Genomic DNA, 17262 nt, shown 5'->3' on the forward strand with positions numbered 1-17262 from the left:
AATCACTAAGTTTCGTGCTTTTTTGCGTTGAGGATGCATCGATCCAACTTTTTCGGTCCCGATAGCGTTACCTGGACTTTGGGTATCGACTGACACAGAGTAGTCAAGATGTACACCTCACTGTGTGGACGTGACTGGGATCATTCCTTTACGTGTAAGGCCACATCAGGCTTGACTAAAACATTGCTATCAACAAATAAACTCATAGATTAATGCTTTTACTGAATTTACCAGTAACTTGATTAAAAACCTTTAGAATTAACAGGAATTACAATTCAAAATGCAACAAAAATATTCTTCAAAAACAAACAGGAATTCATATTCCAGTATGTAATATATATAGTATATAGTCATAGAATTGAATAAACCATCCCCAGTTTTTAAAAGAAAGGTTGTGGTGGGAAAAAGAATCTCAGTGACTAACTATGTAACTGAATCAAAGACATATAACTGACGCAGAAAAAGAACATGAGAGCAGTGGCTAAAATAACATAGCTTGTGAATATTTTGAAACACCAAACAAAGAGGATGGGAAATGTTTTTTCCTAATTAAATTTGATTTGACATTTAGCTCTGTATTCTATTGAAACGTCATCCGTATCAACACCATCTCTATTCTCCACCTGCACTGCTTTGAGCTTCCGCTCCGCTATCTCTGTTTCTCTATTTTCTCCCTCCCTCTTTTGTCTTTTTCATTAATAGTATAAACAAGTCGATTGTAATAAATGTATATAAAATAATGTTTTCGCGTAATTATTTCTAATTATTTCTGCGCAGCATAATTACGCAGCATAATTTAATTCGGAGCTTGGTGATCTCGGATAAATCCCCCCCCCTCTCTGAACTAGATACTGAGCACCTTCCCTTGCAGATTTTACCTGGAGGGCTGTCCCAGGCGTTGATTGGTAATGAGCTGCTGCCTTAGAAAATCAGCTGCTAATTACAGGCAGATTGCCAGCGCAAATTGAACAAAAGACGTGCAGCAAATTTGCCCCACGCTTTAATATTCGTTTATCTTGCCCTTGGTGTTCCCAGACTATTCATAACTGGCAAAGGTTAGTGAGGTCAGCTCAGTCTTCAGTAGACTTCCCTAAAGCTCGAGGCCTAGCGAGACCTGCGCTGAACAAGGCAGTGTGTCTGATGTGCAGAGCAGACAGTTAATGTCTACAAGCTTCCAGCATGCTGCCCTGTCCTTTCGTCTGTGCTGAGTTAGAGTGCGCTATCTGTTATATATGGCTCTCATGAGTGGAATCCTAGACAACACACGCACACACACACACACACGCAAACACACACATGCACTGTCAGATCCACAGGAAGTGTAAAAAAAAAAACAGGGAGGATGATAGGGAAGGAGGAGAAATTGCATTTATGGAGACATTCTGCTTCTAATGTCAGCTCCTCCTCTGGGAAGCATTAGCATGACCTTTATGTGGACCACAGTATCTCTCTCTCCTTCTCTTTCTCTATCTCTTATATTCCCTGTCCCTCCTTCCTGTACTTTACATTTCTTTTTTTACCTATTATCCAGTCAGCTTCCCTTTGCTCTCCATGAAACTCATACACCTACTTTTGCTGCCTCTGCAGTTGTAGCTGTCTGATGTCACACATGGGTCGAGACGTATGCAAACTCACACTCATTTGCACACATGCAGTCTGCACACATGTACCCCATCAATCCTGCAGTCTCTGCCGTCTCCCTGAGTGCAGTGTGTAAAAACCTCACTTAGCATTAACGCTTCTTTATTCCAACTCAGCCCTTCACAAAGGGCTGACCAGGCCAGAGCTGCAGCCCCACTTAAATGGATTTGGGAGATGGCATTGGGAGCTGCACCTGCATACAGTGCTACAGATTAATAATAGATGCTATCGTGCCCAACGAGGAGGAGGAAATGCTCTTCCTGTAGCTGCCAGCCTTTAAGAGCACTTAAGCAGATGGGTGGAAGACGATGGGCGTTTTTACGGATGCTTGTTCTGCAACTGGGCAGCCGGCAAAGGTTGCCGTGCTATGCAAAAAGAAAAAAGAAAAAAAAGAGAAGAGAAGAAGAATGTTGCTGACATGTTTTCCAGACAACAAGCAGTCAGTCAACTTGTACTGCATACAAGGGGGTGGAGTTACCGACCCACCAAAAACAAACCTCTGAACACTAAAAGTGTGGTTGTGATTGACTGAAGGACACCAACATGGCATTTAGGTAACTTAACACCACCTGCTTCGTAAAATGTTTGAAAGCACAAGAATAGACATGGCACTGTGTCTTTTTTGCTTGGGACAAAATGCTTGTACAAACTAGATATTTTATCTATAACAATAATATATCATGATGATATATGTCCCTGCCTTTGCTGAGACTCTGAGTAAATAAATAAATGAGTAAAAGCAGAAGAAATGTCCGTGATTAATTTTAAAGTGTGCTTTCAACTTGAATTACTGGTACATTGTGGGTGACAGTTTTTCTCCCCACATTCATTATTATTTATCTCGTACCTCAGAATATTTGAAATTACTTTTTGCATCAGAGAGGTCAATTAATAATTTTGTTTGAATCATGAATTATTGAGTGAAACACTGCATTCCAGTCGAATGTAGTTTGATGTGAAATGGATCTACAGTTGCAAACTAGAAACTATATGTTGAAATAAAAGCTCAAACACAGATATCCATATCAAAGGTGATGACGACATGGCCCATATTGTAGTATTCTTTGCTGTTTTATGTTCATATTAAAAGGCCTTTGCCATGTGTGTTGCTGCCACTCCGACATGGATTCATCCTGACAAGACAGACACTAGATGAGAGCAGCGAAGAGGTGGAGAGCCTGTCTGAATTCCTTTTGACCCGACTTGACAAACGCCAAATTTACAAGAAATGGGCTCAGAAGATAAAACGGGAAAGGCTAAAACACAAATATTCTCATGTTGTCAAAGAAAAAGGCGGTGATGTAATTCTTTTCTTCTCTTTCATGTGACTTTCCTATGCGAACATGAAAGAACAGGCTCGACTCTGTAGGGCAAAACACAGCTTTCTATTAAATGTTATCAAGCTCTAAAGTAATAAAGACATCATAACCAACAAGGTCGGCCCGGCTGGAGCATTATGTTTTCAGGCTGTCCATCTCTCTATCTGTCAGTGTCGCCGGCGAGGACCCGTTATGTTTTTGGGGTTGTCCGTCCATCCCATTCTCGTGATATCTCAGGAACAAATGTCTTCAAATGTGGCCCAAACGTCCACTTGTTGTTGGTCAAAGGTCACTGTGGCCTCAAAAAACATTTTTTTGGGCCATAATTCAAATGCTTATTATGACAACTATGTCACAGAACTGTCTAATAGGTATACAATGATGAAGTGATAACATGTTGGACAGACGTGGATGTAAATTGAAACTTGACAGGTTGGTCGAGGCAAACAACAGCGAGACGGTAATTGTAGTTTATGGCTGGGAGTTGACCGTCGTCTTTTCTTCTCTCCAGATCACAGCAGCCCTGGAGCAGGATGAACAGGCGAGGAAGCAGAGGTTGGCCTACAAGGTGGAGCAGCTCATCTCTGCCATGTCCCTCGAGAGCTGAGAGTGGCCGCCACTCAAAGAGAAAGAGGACGAGAGAGAGACAGGACCACTGTCTCCACAGAGCCTCCCAAAACATACCTCTCATCGTGGGAGCGACAACCACGAACCAGACCTGGGACTTCTCTGCATCCAAAGCCGGACAGACATACAACTGCTTTAGTTTGTCATTCTTTCACCTCCTTCCATGATGGCACCAGCTAAGGGCCCACAGACTAAGATAGAGGACCTGGAATGGCATCAGCAGAGAAGGCAACAACATGGCTTCTATTTTTATGGTTTTCTCGCTCTCTTTTTCTCTCAGTTTGAAAGGAAATTGTACGTTGCGTGTGTGTGCGTGCATGAGTGTGTGTTTGTGTCGTTCTGAGGAAGATTCCTCCAAGACCGTGAGAGCAAATGGAGTAACAAATGTATTCCCCGACCAGTCAGAAACTCACATTTGAGACAAAAAGAAGCAGAGGAACAGATCTCATGTTGGACAGCTGAGTTTGCATTCAGATTTCTCAGATTTTTATTTTTGTACTTGTACATTTGAATATTATCAGTTACAGTTGAAAAAAAAATCCACCCCGGATTCCATAAGTGTTGTTGTATAGAGACATGAAGAGTGCAACACTACAGCAGCGTAGTGCGGAAGTGGAATGGGCCGTGGTCCACGTCTGCTCTCACTCCTCCCCCTCTTGGACTGATGCTCCACTTGACTCAGACAGAAACCTCTGCTTTTTATCCAATCACAAGTGTACAGGAAAACATGAATCTTGGGCTCATCATCGAAGGGTCGTCGGGGGTCACAGTTCAGCCGGCATGCTCGCAACTAAACTGAGAGTAACAGAGATGAAGTCTATCGTGTATTTAGGAGATGACTTTAAATCAGCATCAATCTGGTGTGCGAGGCTTTTTTTTTTCTTCTTTTTTTTTTTCAGCAGTTATGTCATCTGTGTATCTACTGACTGATACTGGCCAATCAGTGTATGTGAATGTACAAATGTTTTTACTTTGTTTGTTTGTTTGTCTATTTGAGTTGTGCAAACAGAAAGGGGCTCAGTTGAACTGAGCTCCATAGATATTTGCAGTAGCTCGTCAAGTGAACAACTCCATTTGTCCGTCCTGGCCCCAGCCCATCCAGCTGCTTCCCAAACTTTATTTACCCTAAACCACTTTTCTGCTAGAGGAGAGTGTGTATCGTCTGCAACGCGGCCGTCGCTGCTGTGACTCCGCGGCTCATACGCCACAGTATGTGCATCTTGCAGCTAGTAGGAACCAGACAAGAAGAATTGGTCTCCGTAGGCTCAAACTCTCATTTATATAACCACCGTGTGTATCTCTTTGGGGACTTTATGTGTACTTTGCATGCATGCTATCACACATCTGAAGTGTTCTAAGGGTCCATCTTTGATTTTTATCAAGTGCCAATGAGTCACGCCAGCTCTCGTTGGCCCGTTGAGGTGTTAGCTGATGGGAGTTTTTTTTACCCGACCACCACCCATGTCCTCACACAGACAATAAGAAGTCCAGCTCTGTGGGGTTCAGTTTGAACAAGTGCCAAAAGATGCTGTTGTTTGAAATTGTTCACTAATGTGTCAAAAATCGGTTCATGCTTTACAGAAGGAGCAAAGCTCCTCGGAGTGTCGAGCCGGTTAAAGCTGAAGCTCATATAACTGGAACGGTGAGTTTTGTGAAAGGTACGAAACGTAAGCAGGAGAAAAGGGATCTGGGTGATGAGGAAGAAACATAAAAAACACAAAGACATTGTGTGTTATGTTTCATATTGTGTGGGTGCGTCTCCTGACTTCAACCAAAACGTCACGGGTTAAAAGGCGGCTGTAACCGTTCAGCCTTCGAGCTGCATGACGACAAACTGTAGATTCCATCCTCTGGATACGTAATTTAAATATGTCTGCTTGTTGTTTACATCAAGTACTTGAAAATAGGTAGTATTAAAGGTTTGCACAGTATGCTGCACTTGTGTGTGTTGAGCGCATGATAAACACCAGTAGTGGGTGAAAGGTGCTTCTTTTCTCTGTGGCCTTAGATACCCACCTGCTTAGTGTTCCTGATCTTTTAGTCCTCGACTCGGGCGCAGTCCTTTCAGTCCTTTCAGTGCTTCGGAGCACAATAGTTTTTCAGCGATACCCAGCTGCCGGCACTCTGCTGAGAACTGTCTTAGCGAGATAAAGTAAAAGGAAAGGTGAAGAGGCTACAGCCAGGCTCAGGCAGACATTGCCTCGCTCAGCACTCGGCTCGCCTGAGCTGTTTGAAGAGAAGTGTTGAGAAATGAGGAGAGAGGGAGAGGTAGAAAGAGAGAGAACCCCTTTAGCTCTAGTTTCCTGCTCCGGCTTTGAAGCTGCTCTTTGATCTGAGTCAGTTGTGTGCACAGTGTGATCAGAAGATGGAAAGAAGACGAAGAAAAAAAAAGGGGGGGGGGGGGGAGACATCAAACTAACATGCAAGAAGAAATGTAGGATGAGGTGATGATTGACATGTTATTACTGTGTCTGGCCAGTGGGGGCAAAAGAGGGAAGGAGTAGTTGTAATTTGTTCCTTAATCTGAAAAGGCACCTTCTCACTCCCTCACCTCCTAATACACATCTATAGGTACACAGTGGCGAAAATATACAGTGCATACACAAAACGAGCTTCTTCCTTTTGATTAAGGTGTCTTCCCAATTTCAGCATATAGAATTGTATCCTCCTCATACCTCACATTGCTTGTATGGAGTAATGCTTTTTATCATTTTAACAGGACCTAAATGCCTTTTCCTTTTGCAAGGGATGAAAAAATGTTATTACATTATTTCCACCCTTACATGAGCTCCCCTATATCAAATTGTGACTAATGTAATCAGAGGCACACAAATTGGTTGAAAGTGGCTTGATTTTTCTCTTAGAGATCGTTCATATCAGGATGTTTTCTTTTGTCTTGTGTGAGATTTTTGCATGCATTTTAATTCATGCTCGGTATTCCATATCGATCCACGCCATCATTAGTCTAGCTGCATTTCTTCCAGAAAGTCCATATGTACACATCTTCACAGCTGAATGCACCTTTTTTTGTGAAAGAGATTTTTTGTTGTTGCTTTGTTACTAGATATCGCTTGTTTCCATGCTGTACACTCGTTTCTGAGAACGTTTTAAATTAATTTTGAATTGAAAAGAGAATAATTTGTTTACTCTTTCTGCAGCGCAGACTCCCAATTGACTGCCAGTTGTGTAGATTTGTCATAAACACAACCTCTTTTCAGCTCAAGCTGATTGCTAATTGAAGATGCTTTTGCACTTTTGTTGCTCTCGGTGTAATGTGTTGTCGAGGAGATGGTGTTGTGGTTTTTTAGGCTGGCACGTGTCATTCCTTATACAAAACAAAGCATTTAATCAGCATTTTTGTTTGCTTCATGGCATCAGACAGAGGAATTTAAATCCCGATCAATGTATTACTCTCAAGTCAAAATATCACAAAGTATAAAATTAGTATTCTTCCATTTTACACACATTGTAAACAAACCCTTTGTAGACACTGGAGTTCTGTAAAATAGTAATTACTGGCGATGATGACGATGATAATAATGGCTGTCTGTTCTTGTTTTATAAAAGTGTTGTGAAAATTGTAAGAAACTTAAAGTATTTAAAAAAGGTTGTTCTCTTGTTTTTTTTATTTGCTTTGATTTTGTTATGATAATATATTATTGTGTACCTATTGTAAATATGAAGCACACCTATTTTGCAAGCCAAGGATTCACTTTGTACTGTTGTTTATATAAATAAACTTTGCTGGTTAAAAATTGCATAGAGCCGAAATCTGTGTTCATGTCTTTTTGTTGAGCGACCACACAATTTAGAATCATAACCAGTTCCCACAATGCTTTTGGGGAATGTAAACAGGAAGTATAATGTTTTCAAAGATTCTGTATAAAATGCGTGCGTCAACTTTTGCGCCGCATTTCTGGACTAAACTTTGTCCCCGTTAGAAGAGTGCAGTGATTATTTACATTGTGCCAAATGATGAAGGCCCAAGGACAACCACCACTGGCTTAGTGCGACACTGAAGAAAAGTTCAATGCGATCATTGTCGAGGAATGAGGAGCATCTTATTTGGATGAATTCTAGGCGGATTTACAGACACTGGAGATGACGATGATATACCCCAGAAGTGTAAGTCACGCTTTTGTTTATGTCTGTGTGTTGAGATTTGACAGACTGTTGATTTAGTGGACCAGTCTGTGTGATAACAACCAGAACCTGATCTCATCTGATCTGACCCTGCTCTCATCCAGGACTTTATTCACACCTGTCCCTTTCATCTCTCGCAGTAGGTTATGTGCCTCGCGCCTCTCCCTCCCCGCCTCAGCTTGAAAATCCTCTTTACCAAAGGTGATGCCAATTTTGGTCTCTGTCAGACACATCCCCAAACTCCCACGGTGTTCGGGCACCAGGAGACACAGGCCATCTCTTCCTTCCTTCCTTCCTTCCTTCCTTCCTTCCTTCATTCGGTTGTTCCTTCGTTCCTTGTTCCTTCCTTCCTTCCTTCGTTCGGTTGTTCCTTCCTTCCTTTCTTCGTTCCTTCCTTCCTTCCTCACAGACCAGCCCGTGGCTATAACTCGCTGGTCGTTTGGGCTCTGCTTCTTTGCACCGCCACAGGAGCTGCAATCACCTCAGGCTGCTAATGGAAGTGCGGGTCAGTGTGTTTAGCTGGAATGAAATGACGCAGCGAGGTCATCGATTCCTCAGAGGACGGTTGTGGATGACCACTATAGAGGTACAAGCTCAAATGTTTGTCAACTCTCCAGATGCATTTTGTATTTTATTAGAGACATACACATTCTGGCAAACACTTCGCTCCACAAGAATTAATGTGTCATACCTGTGTCAAAAATATGGAACTGATTGTGTATAGACAGAGAAAGGAGTGGTCATTCATACACGACATTAATACAAATGTTAGTTGATAGAAGAATGGAGTAGTGGTAGAGGTAAACAATGCTTCTCAGCTTCTTATTGCAGCCTGTTATCAAGCAATATTTATTCTATATCTTGAGTCTCGTGGCCACCCCTGCTCCTATATTTCCTCCAGGGAAGGTCTAATCCCCGCTGCTTCTAATCCTGTACTGCTGAGACCAATTCAAATCCACGCGGGATTTAACGCCCTGTAATGCCTTTACAAGTAGTTGCATAAAGCTGACATCCCATTCGTTCTGGGTAGGATTCTCAGCTTGGATTACAAGGCAAATTCTGAAATAATTACAGTAATGCAAGATGATGCCAGGGGTGATTTCTGCTCCATTTTGAGGAATATTTGGGTATTAATTTCAGAATGAAACAAACCCTGACACTTTGTTGGACCTCTACTGACGGTTGGTGAATGTCTTTGTTTTCCCTTTGCCACTGTTCGAGATCTTCTTTCGGCAAACCACTGCTTTGGGGATTTCTAGATTACGCCTGTCGCTGTGTAGCCGTGTAGTTGATAGGGAAGAAAAGTGTGATATTACCGTGTATTTTGGTGTTGACAGAGTTGTACTTTTGTAGCCCAAAAGCACTCATTCTCATTAGATTTTTTGGGAGACAACTCTAAGCATCCTTGAACAAACACCCCGACCTTCTCCGATGAGTGCATGGAACAAATTGGGGCGTTGTGAGGCGCTTCCCACCACGCTGTATACCTGCACACCATTCATCATTTAGATCTATGCATGCAAGTCATAGGCAATAACATAAAGGTTGTGTTCAGAAAAAACAGCTTTTCAAGGATAAGTCTGGGGATAGTCAGGGCTGTAAGAAAATATTGAACCACTTCAGCATTGCAATATTATGTTTTGTGATACTGTATTTTTCAAAAACACTGTATTGATTTTAAATTGATCGTTTACATACAAAGATGTGTGCCTCAGTCAGAGGCTCAGATTGTAGTAGTGCTCTGATGTTGGATGTTACAGGGACTGTGATGGATACAAATCCTGAAAAATTGCAATATATCGCCCTGTCGTATCACAATAAATATATTTAATCATAACTCTTGTATGGCGATCGTATCGTCACACAATCCAAGTGTTGTTATTGTCAAAAAATCCAATGAAAAGACCCAAACCAGCAGTGAATCAGTCTCTCAATACTACCTCGTAAATCTGTAAAAGCGGGTCATGAATATAGGCTGTATCTTTTACTCAAATGATTTTCTTTAAATAGCCGGGCTTACTCAGACAGGGGTTAATAGTGCATTCGTGGCGGTCGACTTACAGCCACATATTAATATACATTTGATGTCCTCCAAAAACATTGTGTATATAGGATTACGCCAAAAATAGTGGCCATGTTCAACATAATAAAGATGCATGTTTCCCATTGCAACAGAGTGTCTCTTTGATGTTTATTTAATAGTTAATGGACAACAATGGAGATCTATGGGACAAAGGGGTTTGCTATGTCAGGCTTTGGACACACAGGAAACAGTTTTATTAATTGTGGCAACATTAATAAACAACACATTAGATGCCCTTTAACACCATTTTTTATGTGAATCTGACAGTTGATGATTCTACAGTTCATTGTTTAAGACTGAATTACAAATTAATCAAGTCAATCGTATTGTTGAATTTATACATCTATAATAAAATACTTGGAGAATGAGTAATTTGTTTAATTTGTCAAATTTAAATGAAGTCAATCAGAAATCATACACCTAACTTCTATATAAATGCAGGTTTCGTTCATAATTATTCACCCCCAGGTCTGAGTCTAACTCTATATTACACCATCCTGATGACTTACAGTAATGATATGTAAAATGACAACTATAATGTATGCTACACTGAGTTTGAAACAAATATGTGATCTTAAAATGTTTGGTAAACTCATACTCAAAAACTCATAATCATAAACTCAAACTCAATTCATAAAATAAAAAATAAAAAAAATAGTTGTTTTTTTTCCTGATGGGAACCCACATCTCAACAACCAAAGCCAAACAAAACCCAATATATAGAAAAAAATGAACAAAACTGCCTAAAAATGACAAAACCTATATCACGTTTGCAGCTGCCATGTCCGCTAGCATTATACTACACGTGAATAGCAAACGGCTGCGTAACCCCCACAACCTACGGATTCAGATGCTACCTTCTAATCTCTTCTCAGACAAAGCATCAGCAAAAATGTCATTCAGCCAAAAGAAATTTCCAGCAAATGTACAGAAAGTTTGCTCACCCTATATGGAAGCCCATTTCCGCCAATGTAAGAAAAAGATTAGGATCCTGTAAGTCATAATAATGAGATACTATCTCATTATAATGAGATAGTATCTCATTATTTCGACTTACTATCTCATTATAATGAGATACTATCTCATTATTTCGACTTAATGTCCGACTGAATGCGGGGCGTAACAGAGCAGAGAAGGGACGCATGGTGAAGAAACAGTGAAGCAGGTGAAGTAAAGATACAGTTTGAGTTAACACTACTCTTGTTACTGTAACTGCACTATAACCTCTGCAGGTAAAAGCCAATGAGAGGAGGCTAACGGCCGCTCAACTCCATGCAGAATAGCGATATGTTACGCTATTTTCACCGCAGTGTCTCGGGAGGTTTTACAGGATCCTAATTTTGTTCTTACAGTGCGGAAATGGGCTTCCATACATTTATGGTGAATATCTCGGGCTCCAAAACATGTCATTTTGACTTAAGAATGAACTCCGGCTTCCTGTCTATCTAACGGAAGTTTTAACGGAGGTTTCGAGAGACAGTGGAGTCGGATTCTACGTGTCACAACTTGAAGGTTTTCTGTGGTTTTTCTGTAGCTAAAAGGGCTGTCAATCTAATGTGGATCCTTTAGACAGCTCCCCATAGGCTCTAATGTTTAAAAGGAGTGTTCTTAGATTAAAATCAGACTTGGGAAGGCAAAGATAGGACAGAAGTTATGGAAAATTATGATTCATGCGCCAATATTTTATGATTTGAGGCCACAACATTTAGTGTATGTTATGTGGATGTATTGAACACCATTAGTGATATAAAAGTGAAATAAACAGCGTGTGTTACATGAGAAAATGGAAATATCACACACAAATAAATGTGTTTTCTTTTAATTTTAATTTTCTTTAAAACGCATGATCATCTGAGCAGGAGAAAGAGATGAAAAACATATTAAAAATACCACTTTTGACAGAGAGAAGACATTAGAGGCAGCTCGGAGGCCGAGAAGAACACACGAAAGAGATGTGGGTGCTGGTGTGGAAGTTGGTCGGAGGGAACCAATGTGAATCCAGGTGTCATAAACTCCCAGCACAGCCTCTATTTATAGTCTGGCTTCCCGTTGTTGGGGCTGTCATTCTCAGTCTGCTCTGCAGCCCGTCTCGCCTGCACCCGCTAGCCTCTCTCTCATTAGAACTCCACAGCGCAACACACGCCGGCCACGTCAGTGGGCGCTCTGCATAATTCACAGGTCAGAGACTCGTATAGCAGCATGGTCTCACACACACACACGCACGCACACAGGCACGAGTCACACGCGCACACATAGGAAATAGTATGGTTTTTGAAAACGGCACACACAAGGTGCATTACGAGACGCTGGAATCATGCAAACATGCATGTTCAAATGAAAAGGAGAACAGCTATTAATTAACTACTTCACTCATGCATATATAAAGTCTCCCTAAGCCATTTGCTGACAACAAGTTCTCCCACTTTTCAGAGCCCTGTGACTGCCTATCAGCAGGCGAGGCTGACGATCAGTGCCTTTTTCTGGAAGCGACTTGTCCCTGCTCCCTGATATGGTAATGAGCCTCTCCCAGCATGCCCACTGACAGCCTCCTGTTGTGTGGCCTCATCTCTTTCAGCACGGCACAGCAAAAACAAAGAGGTGGGAGAATGACGTCCAATTCGACCCAGTGCCCCCCACCCCCCACCCCACCCATAGGCCTACCAACTTTGCTTCTCAAAAAAGTGCAGGCATAGGTATTTTTCAGCTATGCAAATGCACAGGGACAATAAAATACACAAGTGCACCCTTAGAACAAGGTTGTGTTGTGAATATGAAGTACAGAACATAATTTGATTTTGTGTGTGCGTGAGTCCGCACTGTGTGTACCCCGACACACACACACACACACACACACACACACACACACACCACGGTGACAAACTACTACCCTGCTGCTTTCAGGCACAGAGTGCAGGTGAGAAACGCCTGCCAAATTTCCCTAGCTGGCGCCCGCGTTTGCATATGCAGATGTTAATTACCACTGGAGCTTGTATGGGCCAATCAGCATGCTGCTGGAAAACAGCTTGTGCATCTCTCTCTCCCCCCCCCACAGGTCGCCGTTTCCACAGTTACTCCCCTGGCTGATAATAAAGATAATCACCTCCGATTTCCTTCATGGCTCATTTTCACCTGCTCGCTTCTGAAAGGCCAGAGCGCGCTGTCTGATTTTCCACGCTGAGCTCTTATCAGCACGCCAGGGCCGCGGACGGGCGGGGGCCAAGTCGACACACCACCTGCCACACACTCACCAGAGGGGACAGATTCGTTCAGTCAGGGTCTCGATATGGAGGGGTAATGAGTGCGAGATCATCCATCCGGTATGGTGTAATTGTGGTTGAAATTAAGTCCTGGATGAGAGCAGGGTCAGATCAGATGAGATCAGGTGCTGGTTGTTTCACACAGACTGACAGGAGGGGGGAGGACTTGAAATTAAGACTTGGTCACTAAATCAACAGATAATATCCATCAGATATTTTCTCAGTGTTTTTTCTTAAGCCCTTCATGGAAGTTAAAATGTGATGAATCGGGATATTAACATTGTCTTCTGTGAATTTTATTTGCCATTACAAAGCAACATGTTGAAAATGTTACACCGCTTTTAATCTCCTTTTAACATAATCTGTCTCACTGAACATGTTGCACACTATATATTCAGGTGATAACCCATTATCACAAACCCATCTGTTCTGGGCCCACACAATAGATCCAATCCACTGTCTGTCTGTCTCTTTCTCCAACACCCCCCCCCCCCCCCCCCCCCACCCCCCCCCCCCCCCCCCCCCCCCCCCCCCCCCCCCCCCCCCCCCCCCCCCCCCCCCCCCCCCCCCCCCCCCCCCCCCCCCCCCCCCCCCCCCCCCCCCCCCCCCCCCCCCCCCCCCCCCCCCCCCCCCCCCCCCCCCCCCCCCCCCCCCCCCCCCCCCCCTTCTTTCTGTCCGTGCTTCCCTTGAATCCATTGTCCAGATAGAAACGTGCCTGGGATTGCAAGGCCTCGCTTTCGGCACACTTCTTTGAGAATTATTTAAGGCTTAGGAGTTTCTGTGAAATTAATATTTGATGTGGAGGACCCAAGCGTCTCCTGGCGAGTCCAAAGCAACACTTCAGAAGGTGTACAGCTACCTGCTTCAAATCACACACACAATCTCATCCACTCATCACCATATCCAAAAAAAAACACTCCAGATGGGTTATGGTGGGTTATTGAATGAAAGGGTCTGCATCATACAGTCTGGAGGCTAACTGATCTGACTGGGTGCATGTTGTCTGAGACTGTGCTTTTGTTTGCCATCTTCACTTAAACATTGGTTTAGTTCAGCTTTCCTTCAAGGTCCCTCACAATAATATGGCTGATTCCTTTTCTTTTGGGCCTTCGTTGCACATGTTCTCACATTTTCCCCATGTTCTCATTTTCACCTCAATGTATGACATGTTGACAGTTTCATAGCATGGCATTAGTCAATTCCATATGTTTTGGATGGCAAGAATTTGCTAAAAAATGTTGGCTACAAAATGGGATTTGTTTAGTTTTTCCTTGTTGCCACAAGAGTGCAGAGTTGAGTCATTCAGACATATATCTTCCCTTTGTGTTCTAACAGCCTGATCCTGTAGTGCCATCTCATGGTATGTGTGTGAAATAGCTTTGTGGTCAAATTTTCTTGCAAAATTAAGCTCACCCCTGAGAAAAAAATTAAATTATTAGCTTCCAACTGTTCATTTCATATCAACACCTGCTTTTCAGTAAGATAAATACAACACAATAAGTATTGTCATTCATATCCTGGTAAAACTAATTAATAATAAAAAATGCTTAACATCTGTTTCAGCAAATCTGTATTTGAACTTTATGTAGGTTTTTAATAAGGCCCGTGGAGACTATAATATCACTCGATACAACTGGCGAGAATTACCAAGTTTTTTTTTACTGTTACTGCCGACAGTTTGACTTATGTGAAAGTACTCCAGAGATAAATTGAACAGATACCTGTAATGAGGGCCATCTGGGAATCCAGCACTCTAATGAATTAATCCCACAGACCTTATCTGGCCGTGTGTGGCCAGTTTATTATGTACTTACAGGATGCCAATGCTATGGGGGGGGGGGGGGGGGGGGGGGTTAATGTGGTCCATCTTCGTTGCGATGGATGAAAGAGCAGTCAGGAAAGTGAGGCATTTATATTTTTCGAAACATGAATCGAGCTAATGAAAAGTCGATGGTAAAAGTTTTTCGTTTATCGTTCTTGTGTCTTAGTCTATTGCAGCAAATTAATATCAGATTAGTTATATAACTAGGACATTAAGGACCAATAAATGATTACTCATTATAATTGCAAAAACTGGAATTACACATTAAAACATATGGAGCAGAAAAAATATGAGTTCTGAAAGGCTTTTTGAAGTACTTAATGCTTTGCTCTCATTCCCAGCAAGTGCTTGCATCAATATGCATAGACCCTTAATAGATAGACTCCAAAGGAAATCTGGATCGGGGATTTAAAGCTCCTGGGGGTTATGACTGAGAATCTCTGAGACCCAAAGCACACCCAACCTTCACAACCCTCTCAACCTTGAGCATAAATCACTTCAAGATGTCTACGGAGCCATCCAATCAGAGGCAATTAGGGCTAGTTACAGGCCTGTAGAGTTTGCCCTTTTCAAATAAAAAGAGGTAAAGGACTTGAGGAAGCTGGGGGAGACTCAACGAGAGGTTGTCAGGGGACAGAAAGTGAGACGGAGAGAGTAATAGTCGATGTCTGTGAGTTTTATTATTTGTTTGTTATTGAGACGCTCTCCTCTAAACTGGGGTTTTCCAAAAAGTGTTGCAGTTGTTGCTCTGTCGACTAACTTTCCATGCTGTGTTGTGCTTCTGATCATGTGAGTCTAAGACTGAGTTTGCATGATTGTCTGCTCGTGAAACTGAACATGCATGCTCTGTGTGCTGGGCTGGGTCGGCCAGGACCGTGGAATTGATTTTAGGAACAATAAGTTGTAGGCTCCCTCCAGAGGGGGAGTGCTGAAGAAGAACATCTGTATGGGATCAAGCCAGTGGGAGAGTTACAGGAGAGGGAGGATTTTTGGCAGTGGGTTCTGTGTTTTGGAAAGTGCAACAACGCAGACTATTCAATCAATACAGCAATAAGGTCATGCGCATATCGTAAGTAAACAAGGAAGAAAGGGAACGTTTCTCCAGCTCCACACATGATTATTGAGACGTTGTCTCAAATATTCAGTTTGTTGTTCCTGCAGGACATATTCAACAGTATTGTGTTGGTGAATTGTGTTTACACACAGACACATTCTTTGGGTTTCCCAGAACATGACGTAAGGAGGCCTCTCTTACATTAACTGTGTAACTGTTGGCTTCTGTCTCTTTTCCTCAACAGGACTTGTGAGTGGTGTCGAGATAACGCTATGGTAACGTCGTGTCCCGGAAGCTGTCGTGGCTTTCTGTTTTGTTTTCTGTTTAGTGGGTAAAATCTGTGGGCGTGTCCTTTGTATCTCTTGAGAACCGATCTACTTTACACTTGGCGGATGTATTGCGAGGAACCCAAAGCCGTGCAACACCGGACAATGCTGCAAACGACAACACCGGGAGCCGAGCAATCGGCCCGTTCCAAACAACAGGCACCCCAAACAGCCACGCCCCCAAACAGCCACGCAACCAAACAGCCACGCCCCGAACGGGCACTGCACTAGTTATTTAATCAAATTCCTAAATTGCTCTAACTAATTGATTAGATTTCTTCGTAACAAAATATATTTTCATTGTTCGCGCTTTTGAGCTATCCCAGACCACGGGCAGGCGACTGTGCTTTACATTGATCAGATCCAAGTAATCAGCAGAGGTCTCTAGTTGTGTTACACAATGTTCTTTCCTCATTTTCTCTCTCCTTGTCGCTCTTTCCACCCAGCTCCCTCTGTGAAAAACTGGACTCTGGTGCTGCCTCTCCATTGTGGTACGGAAACACTCGCCCAGGTCTGTCGCGTTTCACATGGTCTTATGTAACACACGGGGAAGGCGGGACATCAAGATAGCACAAGCTGCAGGGTTATGAGTGAATATAAAGAAATTACCATGTTCGTCTTTCACTGGTTTGGGGTCAACGTCTGCACACTTCTGGACCTGCACAGGGAACGGTGGATTCTTTTTGACGATGAGGAAACATCACACACGAGGAGAATGGAAGGAAACAGAAGAGGAATTTAGATGCGGGAGTGACGATAGATGGGGAGGTCAGCAGGATGTTAAGGGAGGAGAGGAACCAATCAGAGAGTTCATTCCATGGAGAGAGAGGATTTTTTTATTGTTTCCTTTTTTTGGTCAAATCATTACTGATATCCGTGCCTGGAAAGTCTTTCTTCAATCACGTCCTAATCCACACTGATGATAGGAAAGCCTCTCAACTTCCAGGAATGTTTTGCGTTCACAAACAAATTGATTTAACTTTTGTGGCA

At 42.6% G+C, this 17262-nt stretch overlaps 1 protein-coding gene across 1 annotated transcript in view; it reads left to right on the top strand.

The window, feature by feature from the left end:
- The window catches only part of plxna2 (plexin A2), a 146106-nt gene extending 140145 nt beyond the window's left edge, over positions 1-5961 (top strand). Inside the window, exon 31 of the mRNA XM_034537733.1 lies at positions 3472-5961. Coding sequence (XP_034393624.1) covers positions 3472-3567 — 96 coding nt within the window. The 3' untranslated portion in view covers positions 3568-5961. The remainder of the gene's footprint in view (positions 1-3471) is intronic.
- The last annotated feature ends 11301 nt before the right edge of the window (positions 5962-17262 follow it).

This window comes from Cyclopterus lumpus, chromosome 7 (genome assembly GCF_009769545.1).
Source record: "Cyclopterus lumpus isolate fCycLum1 chromosome 7, fCycLum1.pri, whole genome shotgun sequence".
Classification (NCBI taxonomy): domain Eukaryota; kingdom Metazoa; phylum Chordata; class Actinopteri; order Perciformes; family Cyclopteridae; genus Cyclopterus; species Cyclopterus lumpus.